At 51.3% G+C, this 16,285-nt stretch overlaps 1 protein-coding gene across 1 annotated transcript; it reads right to left on the bottom strand.

Moving 5' to 3' along the window:
- Window positions 1–11,686: 11,686 nt before the first annotated feature.
- GSX1 (GS homeobox 1) lies at window positions 11,687–13,526 on the bottom strand. Its single transcript, XM_048294762.1, has 2 exons — window positions 13,112–13,526; window positions 11,687–12,667 (listed from the first exon to the last, which is right to left on the bottom strand). The coding sequence occupies exons 1-2, from the start codon at window positions 13,497–13,499 to the stop codon at window positions 12,312–12,314; spliced, it is 744 nt and encodes a 247-aa protein (XP_048150719.1). The 5' UTR covers window positions 13,500–13,526; the 3' UTR covers window positions 11,687–12,311.
- Window positions 13,527–16,285: the final 2,759 nt, after the last annotated feature.

The raw sequence follows: 16,285 nt of genomic DNA, 5'->3' as shown, positions 1-16,285 counted from the left end.
GCTCAACACTCCCTTCCCCAGTTTCCTGCTGGCTCCCAGGGCCACCCCGTCCTCTGGGCAGTGGCTGCCCCGCTGCCCCTGCCCTGCAAGCGCAGCGAGCTGCCCTGGCTGTCCCACAGAAAGCGGACGGAGACAGGCAGGGACTGAATGCCTGTCCCTGGTCCTGGAGCGCTTGGCAGGGCTTTGGGCTGCTCCTTCTGCAGCTCCTCGAGGCCAAGGGCCCGGTGCTGGGCAGTCCTGCTCCCATCGCGAGAGCAGGGCAGGGGGGCAGGTTCCCTGCAGATATGTAAATTGAGGCAGATCCAACTTTGAACTTCAAAGCCTCACAGGTAGCATTCAGCTCCTGGGGTTTTGGGGCTGAGAGACTTGCTTTGCTTTCTGTTCCACCAGCCATCATAATGGCCAGGTCCTGAACAGTTATTGTCGCAGATATTAATGACACTTGTGATGATAAATACTGCTATTAATATCCTGCCAGTGCCAAGGCAATGTTTAGCCACCTAATAGTAGGTGCTCACCTTAAATACCGGTATCTAAAAGGATTTTCACCTGGGTTAGGCAACCAACCAGGACAGAAATGAGGAGTGAGCAAGGCGCCCAGGCCTGTCTTCTCTATATGCCTGTTGCCTCCGAACTTTTCTGGTGGAGAGAGTCCTGCCTCTGCTTTCTTCTTCCCTTATCCAGAAGCATCATTGATTTTATTTCCTTTGCAAATCCCAAATTCAGCAGGTCCTTTGAGGTTCTGTTGTACTTTTGGGACAAAATTGCAGTCCCACTTGGACTGGCTCCATCTTACAACAAAGCATCCTCCCATTTTTGGGCATTTTATACATTTTGGAGGACAAAGACATGACTGTTAATTTTGTACATAGTGTTATTCAAAGCAGAAGCTCTGTGTTAGGAATACAATAACCCAGGCAGGGCGCAGCAATCTCTGTTGTTGTTTATTTAACAAAGGGACCTCAGGAAACCTGGTGAACGCAGCCAGCGAGCCGTGGCATGTGCAACGTGCCATGGAAGGACTCTGCATGGGGATGTGAGCCTGGGGGTTTCAGTAAGCATACAGGAGAGCACAAAGCTTGGGCCACACGTTGTGTTAGGTGCTGTACAAACAGAGGACACAACAGGTCTCTCTGCCTTCAGAGACTGGTGGTGAATAGAAGAGCCCAGGGATGGGTTCAGGCAGCTGGGACAGGAAAGGTGCAAGTGGCCGTGAGACAGCAGTAGGGGATGGATGCAGCCACCAGGATCAATGTGTTATATCAGTTAGGAAAAGAGAGCTCTGAAGGCAGACGTGGTACCGGCGGTATATTTCTGTAAGCATCTCATGGCTTGGAAGCAGCCAGAGAAAGCATGGAGATATTGCTGGAAATGCAACCAGGAATAAAGGAGACCAGCACTTTGGGCAAGTCAAGGAGGGAGAACATCCAACCTGCCTGGTCTGACCAGTTTGCACTGTGAGCTTTGAAGGCCTGCCACTTGGAGCAGCTCCTTGGGGCTTACAAAGTGACAAGTGGTCCATGCAGGCTGACACATGGCCCCACAAATACACTGCACCAAACAGAGGATGCATTCCCAAAAGCAGAGGGCATATCCCAGGAAGTCTTCAAAGGGGTCTGAGCTCAGCTGTGGCACATACGTTATGTCCAGATAGGATTACGGATGATGACACCAACCCATGGAACAACCTACAACTGGGCCAGCAATGCAGCACCAACCAGACATAAAACCACTAAAGAAGTTCATGAGTTCACTGGTGAAGAGGGCTTGCCAGTCATTCTGGGTTAGTCTGGACTAGCTGATACAACTGAAAAAATAAATGCACCTCTCCTTGAAGAAAATGTCTTGGGCCATATCCTCATACAGAAAGGTATTGATATGCCCTCTGCTCGGTGCTTTATGCTCAAATCTTAGTGGAGCTGTTGCTGAAATGCAACGGATGAGGAAATCTCAGAGGTGGCAGCTGGAACACTGAGACTGCTGTGTCTTTAGTAGCACTTGGACAGGTAGGAACTTGCTCATAAATGGGAAATCCTGCCATCCAGAATGTGCTTTAAGGTCATCTTTTCACTGGAAGCTAAGATGATGTTCTTCCTCCCTGCAGGTGCACCAATTGTATATTTAGAGAGTGAGCTGACCAAGGGGATCTTCAAATCTCAGTGGAAAATTGTGACATACCCACCTGAAAGTATATGACTGCAAACACCACTCTGCTTTCCAGATTGCTCAGATTATGGATGAGGAACACAAAAGCATTTTTTAGGATCAGCTGCAGACTTCAATTCCACACACTTGTGATGCTACTGTGTGAACAGAGTTTCTGTGGAGCAGCTCTCCCAGAGAATTGGTCTGCAGCTCCTCTGAGCAGCCTGGGGCCTGCAGAAGAGGGGCCATACAGCTCTTCAGTTCTCTCTCCAGCTGATCTGGGCTCTAGTGCCTATCTCAGCCCCATCAGTCATTCTACTGCATTTACTGAACCATCCAAAACTTGTCAGATAAAGCACTGTACAAATCCTGCTTCAGTAAAAGAAGTGGTTCAGCAAGGAATGAGAACTTTCCCACTGATGAGTTTGCAAAGAGCGTAAGAGTTGGCTAGACTTCAGCATCAAATATGCCAGAGAAGATATTTTGTAATTAGTAAATTAGATGTTAGCATCTGGTCCCTGACAGCACTTAAATTATCCTCAGGAATGGGTTTAGATAAGTGGGGTAAATCCTTTCCATTCTTTTCTTAGGTCAGGGTTTGCTTTGTTCCTCGTATTTCCCATGAGCTACTTCCAAGGATACCTTATGGTGGCTGATGAGCAACAGGGAAGAATAGTCAGTTACCACTTTTGCATCCAGCTGAGAATGTTCCACCTCCATACCCTGTCCAGTGGCTCTTTGGTGCTACTGCCTCTGATTTCCTTGACTGAGTTATTTAAGTGCAGGTGCATAAATACAGTTGTTACAGCTAAGGAACTCAGTCCAGGGTCCAATTATTCTCCAGGGGTTCCTCTGCCTCCCTCCTGGTACTGAGAATGCATCCAGCTGCACTGGAGCTGGTCTTTCTAGACAGCCTCTGTTGTGATGGTTTCCAGGGCCTGATTCAGCTGGCCTCACCAAGATATGTCTTGCAGCAGGAGATAACTCTTATCATTCAGGTCTTGTTCCTCTGCTCTGACTCTGAACAGGGAGTCTGCTCAAGCAGCTGCAGTACATCTTCTGTGCAGGTTCTGCAGCTGGTGGGAGAATTCTCGTCCTCATATTGATACCGTAAATTGAGGAGTTGCATGTGAGTGGTTCAGACAAGTCTTTGCAGATCATGTCAGGTAACAACAGATGAGACAGAACATTGAGATGTAACATCTCAAGTCCACACAAGCACAGAGAAGAGCCCAATATACAGCAGTGAAGGCCTCAGGCAATGTGAGACAGGTTTGGAGCACTGCCAAGGAGCTCACACACTTCTCATCATATGAAGGGCTATCCCTCTCTGCCTTGTGCTTTGAAACTGTGAGATTGAAGAACCAACAGAGACAGGCAGCAGGCTGGTTCCTGTGTTGATCCCTGTGGCCAGTACCAGGTTGGTTCAGCTGCTCCGTGATCCTCCTTAAAGCCCAGATCGGCAGTGACAAATAGTGCAAAAAGGGCAAACTCCTCTGTCTAATGCTCTAAGATCAGCTGGCACTTAAAACTGGCCACACAGCTCTTCAGAGAAACTTGGTTTTTAAGTATTTGGAGTAAAGAGAATTTTTAGTCTCAAACTTACAATGCCACAGACATCTAGGAAACTAGTTAGTTTATTTTGTATAGTAGGACAGTGTTGCCTTGTTGTTGGTTTTGTCAGGGAAAGCATTTTCTGTTTGCAGAGGTAGAAGAGGAGGTTTGGAGCCAAGTCTGGTGGCTCAACTTGGATGAACAATTTCCAGGAGTGTATCTTGGTAAATGAGGTGGCTTATCAGAGCCTGGAGTAGTTCAACCCTGGGTTATTGGGTTAGGGAAAAAACTTTGTAACCTCTAAGTCATTAATGTGATTCTCCTATGGTCATAGAGAGCTTTCCTCCTACCCAGGGAAGGATGGCTGAATCAAAACCAGGGAAATGGTCATGGCCCAGCTTGGCAAGAAATCGTGTATTAAGTGGACAATACAAGGTGCTGACCAGCAGCCTGAGTTCTTGATCCTACAGACCTACACAGAGATACTGCTCACAAAAGAGCCCTGCTGCCTTCTCCAGTATCCATACTTCTGTGAGAGGGAAGCAGTTCACCAGTTTAAAAACACAGTTTCCATCACCCCCAAATACAAGTTCTGCATACTGTAACTACACTGGTGGGACAGCAGTTCTGCCTGGGGTACATGGTAAATTCCAGTGGTGTTGACAGCATCTCCCAACTCAGACTGGTGTACGCTTGAATATCCTCAGTGACCTGAACTTGTGTTTCAGAGTAGCTCATTGTTTCTTTTTAAATGTTGTCCTGATACATGAGGCCATTTCTTGTGTCTCTGACTCTCCAGAGGACCAAGGGGGTGATGAGCTTTGGTCCACTGAGTTGCTTTAGCAATCCAAATAAAAACAAAGGTTGGGACCTCATTCGTATGAAGCGGATCCAGCTCTAGTTACCATGACACCATGACAATCAACTTGTTTACTGCTTCAAGGTACAGTCTAAACATTCTTGGCATGTCATTTGCATAGCAATATCCGAATGCTTTGTGTCACTCTACTGTATTAGAGCTCTGCAAATGCATTGAAAGGTTTCTTTACATGTATGCTTAAAGAGAAAGAAAGGAAGAGAAGGGAGAAGAGAGCTTCACTTCTGGTAGCATGTTTCATACAAAGTGTAATCTGAACTGTGCGCAAAATTAAACATAAGAGCTGGATACATGACCCCCATATGTTCTGGGGAAAGAGGGAGGGGGGTAATTATTCAACAGAAGGTGGAAAACAACTGAGAATATCTAGGACTCATTTTGGCAGAGTATTTAAGCATGTGCTTAACTTTAAACAGGTGATTGACTGAAATGCAGGAAAGAAAAATAAAAGGACACAGAGAAGTGAGAAAAGTTAGATTAGTAGAAGAAGAGGGAATAACGACAGGGAGTCAACTTGGCTGTGTGAGCTGGCAGCACTGCAGAAGGGCCAGGATGGGTGTATTGGCTGGGAATGGCCGGTGGGTTGGAAGGGTGCATGGGAAGCCTGTGTGGCAGTGAATAAGGCACCCAGGCATATCAGCTGGCATAAACTGATGTGGTTCCTCTGCACTGAATGGAGCTCTGCTTGCTCACCACTGCTGACAACCTTAGTGTTGGCTTTAACAGTTGTGCAAGCAGGGCTGGGAGTGAAACACAGCCCCAAAATGTCTCTGAAAGGATGTGGTCTGGGGAGAAGACAGAAACTGGGGGAAGAATTGTGATTGATGGTAGTGGATGGACAAAAACCAGGAGTCAGCCATGGGGATGGGGATCTCACCAGTCAGTGCAGGCAAGAGCACGAGGGGGTAGTGGTGGGGAGGCTGACAGCCCAGGAGGTGATGCAAGAGAAGAACAGGCTTTTGATGTGCTGGAGTATCTAGTATCTGGGTAGTGACAGATTAAGTCAGCTCTGCAAGGGGGCAGGGTAGGACTCAGGTCGCAGACACCATCAGGACCATTTCACTGCAGTCACACGCCTCTAAGTAGAACACATGAGATCCAGCAGGTTTGACAATGGCAACGTTCCAGCTGTCTTGACTTCCCTCTGTGCCCACAGCACATCTAGGCTCAGGACTGGTCATGCTCAAAAGAGCATCTTAATGGCCAGGCACTAAGGAGAGGAGTTTCCCACATCATCAGCTTTCATTTACCTACCCGCTAGTATAGTGTGGTGTCCTCCCAGCTCAGGCACTAAAGAAAACTCAGATTTGACATGGTGGCATCAAAGACAAACACCTCTTGTGGATTCAGTGCATCTCTCACACTCTGGTCAGCTCAGAGATCAAAGCTGGTTTTCTCCAGAGAGATGCCAGAGAGGCATGTTAACATTTGTGTGTCTCCTATAAGAAAGGACCTCCAATCCCATACACTGTTCATAGCTGAGACCACGAGAATAGACTCAGGAGACAACCCACATCAGATGTGAACAGCTTGCTCAGCAGAATAACCTTTATAGATCAGGCATCTCTGTGCTACCTACACCAGAACACCAGTGAGGAGACAACTCTGGTCTGACAGAGTCCTGTCTAGTGTGAAGGTTGGAGTGCAGACTGAATGAAAAGGCTCCCAGGTGTGTTTTTGTGTCATTCCTCAGGTAACAGCCTCTGCCTGATTCATTCCATGTATGTCCTTTGCACCACCTGGCTTGTGGAGGCCTTTTCTCCCCAGAGTTACTGATTCCCATAAACTTCCTCTGGGTTTGTATCATACTAAGTGCAAAACTACCATGACTTTAAAGAAAACCTAAACAACATACGTACACATATTTTACCATTCTATGCTTAATGTTTTACTATACTATGCTTAATCCTTCTGCTCTGCCTTGCACACTACAAGCCACCCAAACACCTGCACATGTTGCAGGTCTGTATGAATCATCTACTTTTATTTGGAATTTACCTGAGGTTAGACTGAGAACGGGGTTCTAAAAAAAAAAGTGTTATCCAAGACACTGCAGACTTTTGTAGTTTACCCACGCCAGGATCAGTCAAACACAGGCAGTTAGTCTCCCACACAGGATATTTAAATATTTCAAAATAAAACTAAATACAGATATATTTGCAGTCACAGCTACCATGTATTCTCTCCAGCAGTCTGGCTGTATCTGTTTTCTCTACTTGTGTTTTCAGGAGTAAGTTGTCTTGTCAATAACCATTTGATGTGCCTGGATGTGTGCCTAGAGCTATTGCAGATGTACCAGGGTACCCGACATCCTCATCAGACTGGCAAAAGGGACTTATCAGCTGCAGCCCCTTCTGGAGCAGTGACTGAAGCCAATCCAGACCAGATAATCCCACCCAAGATCTAACATATTAGTACACACCTGTGTTCAAGTATGGGAGCCACTGCCCATCCAGCTGTGAAGTGGATGAAGCACTTTTTAAAAGTAAAATAATGTATTCATAGTCTGTGACTGATGCTAATAGTTTTCATAGTTGGAAACCTGAGGCTGAGGAAAAGAATAGACACAGATCTGACAGGAGTCAGACTGTCACCAAAGCACGTTTTGGGTCCGTGCTGAGATTCTATTGATGTGTTTTTTCCAATTTGGTCCATATAGACTGGTAGCAAATATGTGATCAAGATGTACTCTTTTCCATGTGTTCTTTGTTGAGAACAACACCAAGAAGGAAAGGAGAAATTAGAGAAGGTTGCAGCAGAATGAGAAAGGGGGTATAGCAAACTTAAGAATGAAGAGTTTTCCTGTGTATGATAATTGCTACTTCTATTTTTAGTTAGCTAGTTAGTTTGGTTTTATTTATAGATGTCAGATGATATATGTATGGGTTATATAATAGAGAGTATACAGAGTAGTTCCAGGGTAGTCAGCTGTCCAGCACCGGGCAGGCACTCCTGTAGAGCTACAGCCATATTAAGCATCAGGCCCAGCCATTTGCTGTCATCATCAGTGTCAGTATCCTAGGAGATGTCCTGATCTTGCATAATTACATCCTGATAAATGAGTACTTTGTGTTCATAGCAAAAACACTTTCAAAATTAATGTAATTGAGAGATAGCTGCTGTTGATGTACCTGCCTTCAAATCATTAGGAATATCATACAAAACTATTTTATTTAGGATCTTTTGTTAACACCCACCTATATTTTAAAGTAATCACATACAGAGACCAAATTATATTGCCATTAGCGAATCAAATTTCAGAGCTGCCCTCAGGAACCTAAGGATTAAAAATGAATCCTTGTTATCCCAGTAAATTAATAGGTAAGATTCACTCTAAGTAAACAAGATTGAAAGACAAACACCCACAATGTAATGCTATTCCAAAGCAGAAAGTCCATTTACTCTAAACACTATTCCAAAGCCATGGGGCCAGCTCAGAGCTGGCACTGTGTAAATGCATTAACAGCAGATAAACTGAATTATGGAATTCCTGGGTTAGTAATACTAGTTTTGTGGTTAAGAGCAACAGCATTTAAAATACCAATGCATGTTTCCGACTGTAAACCTATTTGATGCAGCCTTTATGTGGAATGAAATGAGGTTGAGAGATAAAAATAAAAATCACATTAATGTAAAAGCCAAATAATGTAAATTAATATTAAGTAGTTGTAAGTACACAGGTAATCAATGTTGAAAAGATTCTTCATTCCAAACCTTTGTTTTTTTCCAAGGTATCCATACCATGTTCACATTTTTTGCCTGTGAAAAGAGAGTAGTTGCATATGTGATGAGATGGGGTGTGGGACACCAAAATTCAGCAATACGAGTGTGCGGAAAAGAGAGCCCAGCATCATCCTTTGTCCTCCTTTCCCTGCCAGGACAGCCACTTTTGCTCTGGCATAGAGTCTTTAAAGCCTTTATAGCATCCAAAGAGTCTCCTCTCTGCATGCTAGGGCAGGAGTAATTCAACCTTAAGATAGAAATACAATCAAAAAAGTATATGCTGGAAAATATTCAAACTCCCTTTGTGCATTTATAAGTCTGCTTCCTGTTGGAATCAGGTGAGACCGAGCATTTTAGATGCTAAAATGCTTAAGTAACTTTCAGAAACCTGCTGCCAAAATGGCTAGAGATAGAAAGTTGAAAATTGGCATGTTATGACATTCGCTTTAGCAGAGGTGCCCATGCTCTTCCCACAGCAAAATGACTTTAATTTGCCCAACCTCAGAGTCCTTGAAAATGACACTCTGAGCATTTGCTGTAATGATTTCTCACTAAATTAGAAAAATGCCCAACTAAGGAGAGATTATCTCTGCATGTGGATGTGGCATAATGACTGTCAAGTGCACTGAGAGCCCCACTGGGCTTTGCAAGGTACACAGGGTCTGCAGAAGAGGCCAGTGTGCATCAGAGAATATTAATACTGTCTTGTTGGGGCCATCCATTGTGATACTCCGCTGCTGTTCAGACAAAATTATACCATACAAGGGAATTCTCTTTGCTACTTTACATATATGAGGTACATTTTAGAGCTGAGGATTAGTTCCAAATTGTCTGACAAACTCAGTCCACAAAGGATGCAGTCACATGTGTGCCCCACACTCTCTGTAATGTGTGCACTGACTGGGACAGCATCACTACAAGATTTTTCCTTGCAGCCCACAGCTGCTGTGCCTGCAGTGAGGATGTGATAGTGAACTTGGTTCTGCACAACCATGAAGTTTTCCAGCTGTTCCCTCGGATCCCAGCAACCCTGGTTCCTCAGGACAGAATGTGTTTGTCCACAAGGTACTGCTTTTCTGCCAGGCATGCTGCTGCCCAGGTTTCAGAGGGAGTGGGGAGCAAGCTGGGTAGGCTGTGCCACTGCCTCATCATCCCTATCATAGTGGTGAGAAACTGTCCCTGTCTGTCTCTGCTCAGCCTCAAAACCAGAGTGCGAGGAGGCACATTTTGTACATCAGAGCTTGTGCCATGGAGGACCAGAGACACGGTGGGAATGTGCTGGCAGACAAGGATGTTGAGAGCTTCAGCACAAATGCCACAATACCACTCCAACAGCAACACTCAAATGCTCAGTGCTGGTGATCCTTGCATCTCACTGCCAGCCAGCTGGCTCAGTCCCATGCTGCTGAACAGGCATGAGGAGCGCACGCATGCGCCACTACGGGTGCCCGCTGGCTTCAGTGCCAGTGCTCCGTAAGAGGGTGCCAAACCCCTTGCTAAACCTACATTCGGCTGGTTCTGCCTCTATTTTGCACTGACTTTTTAGAACAAGTCTGGTAAATGTGAGCAGGATGGGAGGTGAGTGCTGGAAAGTCTGCAGGGCCCTGCTGTGCCAATTAGGGTCCTCTGAGGGGTCTTTTCTGTTGAAACTGGTCTGCTGGGGAAAGAAGGGCACACAGGGAACATTATGGGGCCAAGCACCAGGCAAGACTGACTCACTCTTGTATCAAGGCCAGATTTTGGTTTCAAACCTGCCAAATTCATCCCCAACAGTCAAAGGAAAAGGAGCCAGGAAGATGCTGCCCATGGGGTGTCATAACTATGAGCTTGCCCTGCCATCCCATCTCAGCTGGAGAATGTGGGAAGCCAACAGAGGAGGAAGCAGAGATGGAGAGGTGAGAGGTCTGAGAGTCCCAGGAGTCAGCAGGTGAAGGAAGGCCACCAAGGAGCCTGAACACTTTGTCCATGTGCCCCAATATTGATAATGCTGCTGCCTAGTGTCACCAGGTCCTTGCAGCTTCCAGAGAGGGGAACACAAATCAGGCCAGTCACAGCAGGGTGAGAGTACTGCCTTGTGCCTGTCCTGCACTGTCATGTCTAATGGTTTCCTCCCACCTCACATCATGCTGACTGTCCAGAGAGGTCCACAGTGTGCCATGGGCTGCAGGGTCATACTCTCCACTCATCCGTGGGATGGAGTTGCAGGAACCTGTAGATCTCCTGGACCCACAGCTATACAACGGGACCTGGGAAGGCTGAAGGGTGACATATTTGTTTTATGGACAGGACTTTATGTTGTCCCAGCCGTGGCTATTTTACCTCTGCCTTTATCCTTGGTGCCTCGGGATCTCAAACCCACAGCTTCCCACACCAACTTCAGCCTGTGTGAGGAGCTGCACTGACCTTCTCCCCGGGGATTTTCCATGAGGGAACAACATCTCCTTTCCTTGCTCTTCCCGGTGCATGTTCCGAACATGCTCTGGGATGAAAATCAGGTCCCGTCCCGGTACGGGCAGGAACCGACAGTAGCCCAGGGACCCAAGCACATTTTCCGGATTGCAGGGCATGAAACCCGCCTTGCCAGGCGGTGCAGCTCTGCGGGGAGAGTCAAGGCATCGGCTGCCGATGCAGGGACTGCCGCTGCACCCACCGATAATCGTCCCCGTGAGCCTGAACGGAGCGGGAGTCCCGGCACAAGCGGCCTTTTCCCGCACGAACGGAGCGGCGGCGGGAGCGCCGGGCTCTGGGGGTCCCGCACCCGAGGAGATTGATGCCAGTCCGGCCCCGCGCCACCGCGTGTGGCACCCCCGGGGCTGCGGGACCTCTCGGCTGCTTCCGACGGGGCTCCCAGCGAGCCGCCGGGACGAGTCACCGCGCGTAAAAACCGGCAGAACGCTGCCGGGAGCGGGGCTGCTGGAACCCGGTGGTCGTGAGGGAGGGAGCCCCAGCAGGGCCGACCCCGGCACCAGCCCCGGAAGGTTAACGGGAGCCTTCCTGGCTGGCTACGGCGGGCACCGGGAGAGAGGAGCCGAGTCCCGCCGTCAGCCTGGTGTTTATATTGACCTACAGCCGTAAGCAGACTTGCGGCTGGGATGGGAATGAAAGGTGTTCAGCCCAGCCTCTGCCCGGCCCCATCTTTAGCTTCGCGGGGAGGACCGAGAGAGCCCCCGCGACCGAAGGCAGGGGTCCCCCGCACCCCGTACCTTCAGCTCGACACGGAGAAAGGAAGACTCCCCGTCATCTGCGCTGGCCGGGGCGGGCGAGTCCCGGTGCCGAGCTGCGGCGGAGAGGGTTGGAGAGCGACGGTGCTCCCAGCGCACTCCCGCGGGAGCCGAGTGCCTGCTTTCTACGCGAAGGGAAGGAAATAAACCACCAACGAGCTTTTATTGTTATCATAATCATTATTATCATTGCCATCATCGTTTCTCTGCACATAAATAAATAAATAAATATCTCCCGCGGGGAGGGAGTGGGACGGAACGGTACAACCACAGCTGTGCGCCCGGCAGCGACGGAACCAAAACAAAACCGAGAACAATTTTGGAAAGGAAAAAAGAAAAAAATAGGAAAAGGTAATAACTCAAACAGCCTTCAACCCTCCCCGTCCGTCCGCCCGCTTTTGGGCACCGCCGAGTTACCCGAGGGAGCCCGGGATAGCATCCCTCCAGGCGGGCGCATCGGCCGTCGCCGCGCAGCATCCGCGCCCGCCTCGGTGCGCGGGGAGTTCTGAGAGGAGCTTTCCGGGCTCGGGGCGGTGTCTGAGGGGAAAAAAGTGAGAGAGCACTATGGGGGTACGCCTGGGGTCCTAGGGAGGGGTTTATTTACAACAGGGTGCCGGGACACCCGTCCCCCTGGGCGGGGGTCTAGAAAGGCGAGAATGTCCTTCGTAAATTACACAAATTATACAAAACGGTATAAAATCCTTCGGCTGCATGTCAGCACCGGGGCAGGCAGGACTCCCTCCCCTGCTTTCGCCACAGTTCCTGCGGAGCCGGGGTGGGCGTGCGGGTGGCTAGGGGGTGACTGCGAGACCTCTGTCGTCCTTCCCCGAGGAGGACGGAGACATGCGCAAGTCCTCGTCGTCCTCCGAGCACTTAGTGGTGGAAAGGGACGAGCATTTGCAGCTGTGACCGCCCCCCCCGCCCCGGTGGGAGCTACTTTTGCCTTCTTTCTTGTGCTTGACCCGTCGGTTCTGGAACCAGATCTTCACCTGCTTCTCGGAGAGGTTCAGGTAGGTGGCGATCTCGATTCGCCGCAGCCGGGAGAGGTACATGTTGGAGGCGAACTCCCTCTCCAGCTCCAGGAGCTGCGTGCTGGTGAATGCGGTGCGCATCCTCTTGCTACTGGGCAGCTGGCTGGACGTGCTGTCTGGGAATGGAGAGGAGCGCACCGTCAGGACCTGCCGGACCCTCCGCCGCCCGCCCCGCAACGCCGGGCACTCGCCGTTCCCTCTGAGCCCTCCTTGCCGCCCACGGGTCCGCAGCCCTTCCTCCTCCCCGGGGGCCCTGAGACTCAGCAAGCGGCTGGCAGGCTGGAGTCCGGGCTCACAAGGGTACCGCGGCCGCCTCTTCTCGTACGCACAGCCTGGGTCGGAGGCTCGGCGGGCAGCACGGGGGCTTCTCCTGCGCATCGTCCGGGGGGCACCGACAGAGAGAAGTGCCGGGACTCCCCGTCCAGCCTCCGTGCGGTGGGCAGGCACCCCCCTCCCCAGGTGTCTTCGGCAGGGTGCCCCGGGATCCCCATCACCTCCCCGCAGCGCCCACCGCTGTCACGCAGGCATGCACCCCCGCTTCCAGCCCCTGCCCGCCTTACCCACGGAGATGCAGTGGAACTGCCGGGGGTCGGGCAGCGGGTAGGCGCCCTGGTAGAGCGCCGGTGCGTGCCCGACGCTAACGGCGGAGACGGAGTGCTGCTGGCGGGCCAGGGGCGAGTGGCAGTACTGGGAGCCGAAGGGAGGGAAGGAGGCCTTGATGAGTGGGATAGCGGGCGGCGGCGGGTGCAGCTGGGAGGCGGTGACACAGAGCGGGCAGACGCAGAGCAGCCCTGCCTTGCGAGCGTGGCAGGCGCCGGCCGGCAGCCCGGGCAGAGGGTGCGAGGGGTGCACGGCGTAGGGGAAGAGCGGCGGCGGAGGGCTGCCCTCCCCCTTCTTCTCGCCCGCCTCCCGCAGCACCAGCGAGTCCACCAGGAAGGAGCGCGGCATTGCCCCGCGCAGCCCCCGCGCAGCGCCCCGCGCAGCGCCCGCGCGGCGCCGCTGGCCAGCCCGAGTGGTGCTGAACGGCGCCCGCCGCCCGCTTAAATAGCGCCCGCGCCATGTGATGGCGGCGCCGGGCGCTCAATGGGCTTTCTGTGGCTCTTCTCTTGGCATTCACGCCGCACGCTCCCTCATTATTTCCCTTGTTAACTAAATGAACTGCATAATGTACTCTATTCTTGTCGACCCCACCCACGCCGTAGCAGGCGGCCTCTCCCCTCCTCTCCCTTTGGCGGGGTTATTTTCTCATTCTCTCGCGATTTAATATTCTTTTCTTTCTCTTTATCGCTCTCCTTCGCTTTCAGCCCAGATTTCAGCCCGCTCCCACTTGTTTATTTTGCCGGCTGCAGCCGCGGTCTCCGCCGGCGCCAGCTTCCCCTGCCAGTCCCCGTGCCTTTCCCACCTGTGGCACCAGATCGGCCCCCCGGTGCCGACGGCCTCTCTTCTCTCCCCTTGCCTCCAGGATGCCTCGTCCCCACTACCTCGCCCGCCGTCTTCCCCAGCCCCGCGTCTTTGTTCTCAGCCTGGGTCCGGGACCTGCCACTTGTCGCTGTCTCCGCCGTCGGGCGAAACCCCCGGTCACAGAGATGTGCCAGCCGGTGCTTCACCGGCAAGGACATCCGCACGGCGTCTGCGTGGGCGTGGGCGCCCGGGCATAGCTAACGGGTACGGAGCGCCACAAGCATCGCGGCTGCCCTGGTGCGGGTACAGAAAACCCGACACGCAGACACTGCTCCGTGCCGGTGGCACCCGCGGAGGGAGAAGAGGCGATCGGCACATTCCGCATGTCTTTACACCAGGTCCCTGTGCCCAGTCCCAGCGGTAACACCTGCCATGGCACCATGGCACCCCACGTGCGGCGGCCCCGGCCCCGGCCGCCACCAAGCCGCGCTAGCCCGACCCCGCATCGCCGCGCACAAGCGCGCCGGGAAGTCCCCGGGGCTGCGGTGACGGCAGGGAAACGGCTTACTTTTCCCGAGCGATGAGATTTAACTGAAACACTGCGGCGGTGTCTGGATGTCTTAGCACAGGGATCTGCTAAGTTCACAGCGGTCCCCAAAGCGAGTGCGCGTTCGTCGGAGCTGAGGCGCACCGGCGCTGCCCCGTGCAGCGGCTCCCCTCGTCCCGCTCCCTGGAGATTGTTGATTTAGTAGGTGAATAAGGAACGCTAACAAATAATAAGAAAAAAAATTCGTGGGGCTACATATTCTGCCCCGATTTTCCCATTTAATATACAGGGAACAAAAAGACAGACGCAGCCGCCGACCCCTGTCAAAACGTGGGGAGATTGCTCCCCTACAGTAACCTCCCCGTCTCGAAACCAAAAGGACTTTTTTAAAAAGGGGGGAGAAAAGGGGAAAAGGAAGTAAAAGCCTTGAAAGCGGTGTACTCCGTGTCTCCGGGCTATGCAGACGTTGTTTTCCCTGCGGTCACATTTCTCACTGTAATCCACGGGAGTTTTGCCGAGATACTGTTGATGCCTGAGCCTAAAAATGTACTGATGTGCACAAGTGAACGGCGAAAATTACGAACAAAAACGAATGTTAATAAGAACTCAGTCCCGCAAAGATATAAAAAGGTTTCCCAAGCATCCTTTCCCTGAAAGCCTTAATTGGGTTTGGATTTTTCTTTTTTATTTTTAAGGAAAAGGTATTTTAAAATATTTTCCGCTGGAGCCGGCTCCAGGGACGAGGCATCTCTCCCCGCTGAGAAGTGGCTCGCCACCGGGGGGTGGTGGATTCAGCCTTATTCCGAGGGATTCCCGCTGCCCAGGGGCTGAACCCCGGGGCTCCGAGCCGCAGGGAGGCAAAGGGTTAACAGCTTCTGAATGCACACCAAGCCCAAAGCTACTGGGAAAGAATATCCAAAAAAATAACCAGTTTTTTCTTCCAGCCGCTGGACCTTATTGAATGTCATTGAAGAAAGTTTTGAATGCCAGATAAAGAGAGGCGAATTAAAGTGTGTGACAGCAGAGGATAAGCAAACACAAAGAGAACTCTGTCACACTTTGGGCAAAATCCGTGGGCTTTTTACCAAGCCTCTTCGCTATGATTGAATTAAGTAATAGGAAAACATTTTCTTTCAGTTTAGAGCCATTAGACAAAAACTTCAAAGCGAATAACACTTTTTAATGTGCAGCTCAACAATGGAATCTGTTTTGTGCTGAAATGTTTAAATGGTTTGTTGTGCAACTGTGGGCTGCAATAACCTAGACTGCAGCAAAATAGCATCCTTCAGGCCGTTTTATGAGCGCTTGAAACTAGCACAGACCTTTAATATCAGAGCTTTAAACCAGCTCCCCTACCCGTCTTTTTGCGCTCCCCTCTTTTTTGTATTTTGGGGTGGGGTTTTTTTGTTTTTTAATAGAGGAAATTCTCCTCGTATATTTGCTGTCTCGAAACGATCGCAGCTAAACGAAAAGGGTTCCGAGAGCGGGGCAAAGAGGTCCGCGGGCGGCGTACGCGCTGCAGGCGGCTCGGGGGGCGCGGGGGGAGCCCCTCCCGGGGCTGCGGGAGGCCCCCGCCCGGACCTGCGGCTGCTGCGTGGGGCGGCCCCGACCCCGCGGGGCTCCTGCCGGGACAGGGTCCCCGGCGGCAGCGGGAAGTGCCGGCGCTTGGGCTCCCGACGGAGAGAATCGCCGGGTGGTAACTGCTCCCCCCGCGCCCTGCCCGCTCTGTCACAGCCCCCGGAGAAGGGGATGGGGACAGGGACGCATTAGGGTGAGCGTCAGCCGG

Source organism: Corvus hawaiiensis, chromosome 2 (genome assembly GCF_020740725.1).
Source record: "Corvus hawaiiensis isolate bCorHaw1 chromosome 2, bCorHaw1.pri.cur, whole genome shotgun sequence".
Lineage (NCBI taxonomy): Eukaryota > Metazoa > Chordata > Aves > Passeriformes > Corvidae > Corvus > Corvus hawaiiensis.
This window is presented reverse-complemented; position numbering and strand designations above follow the sequence as displayed.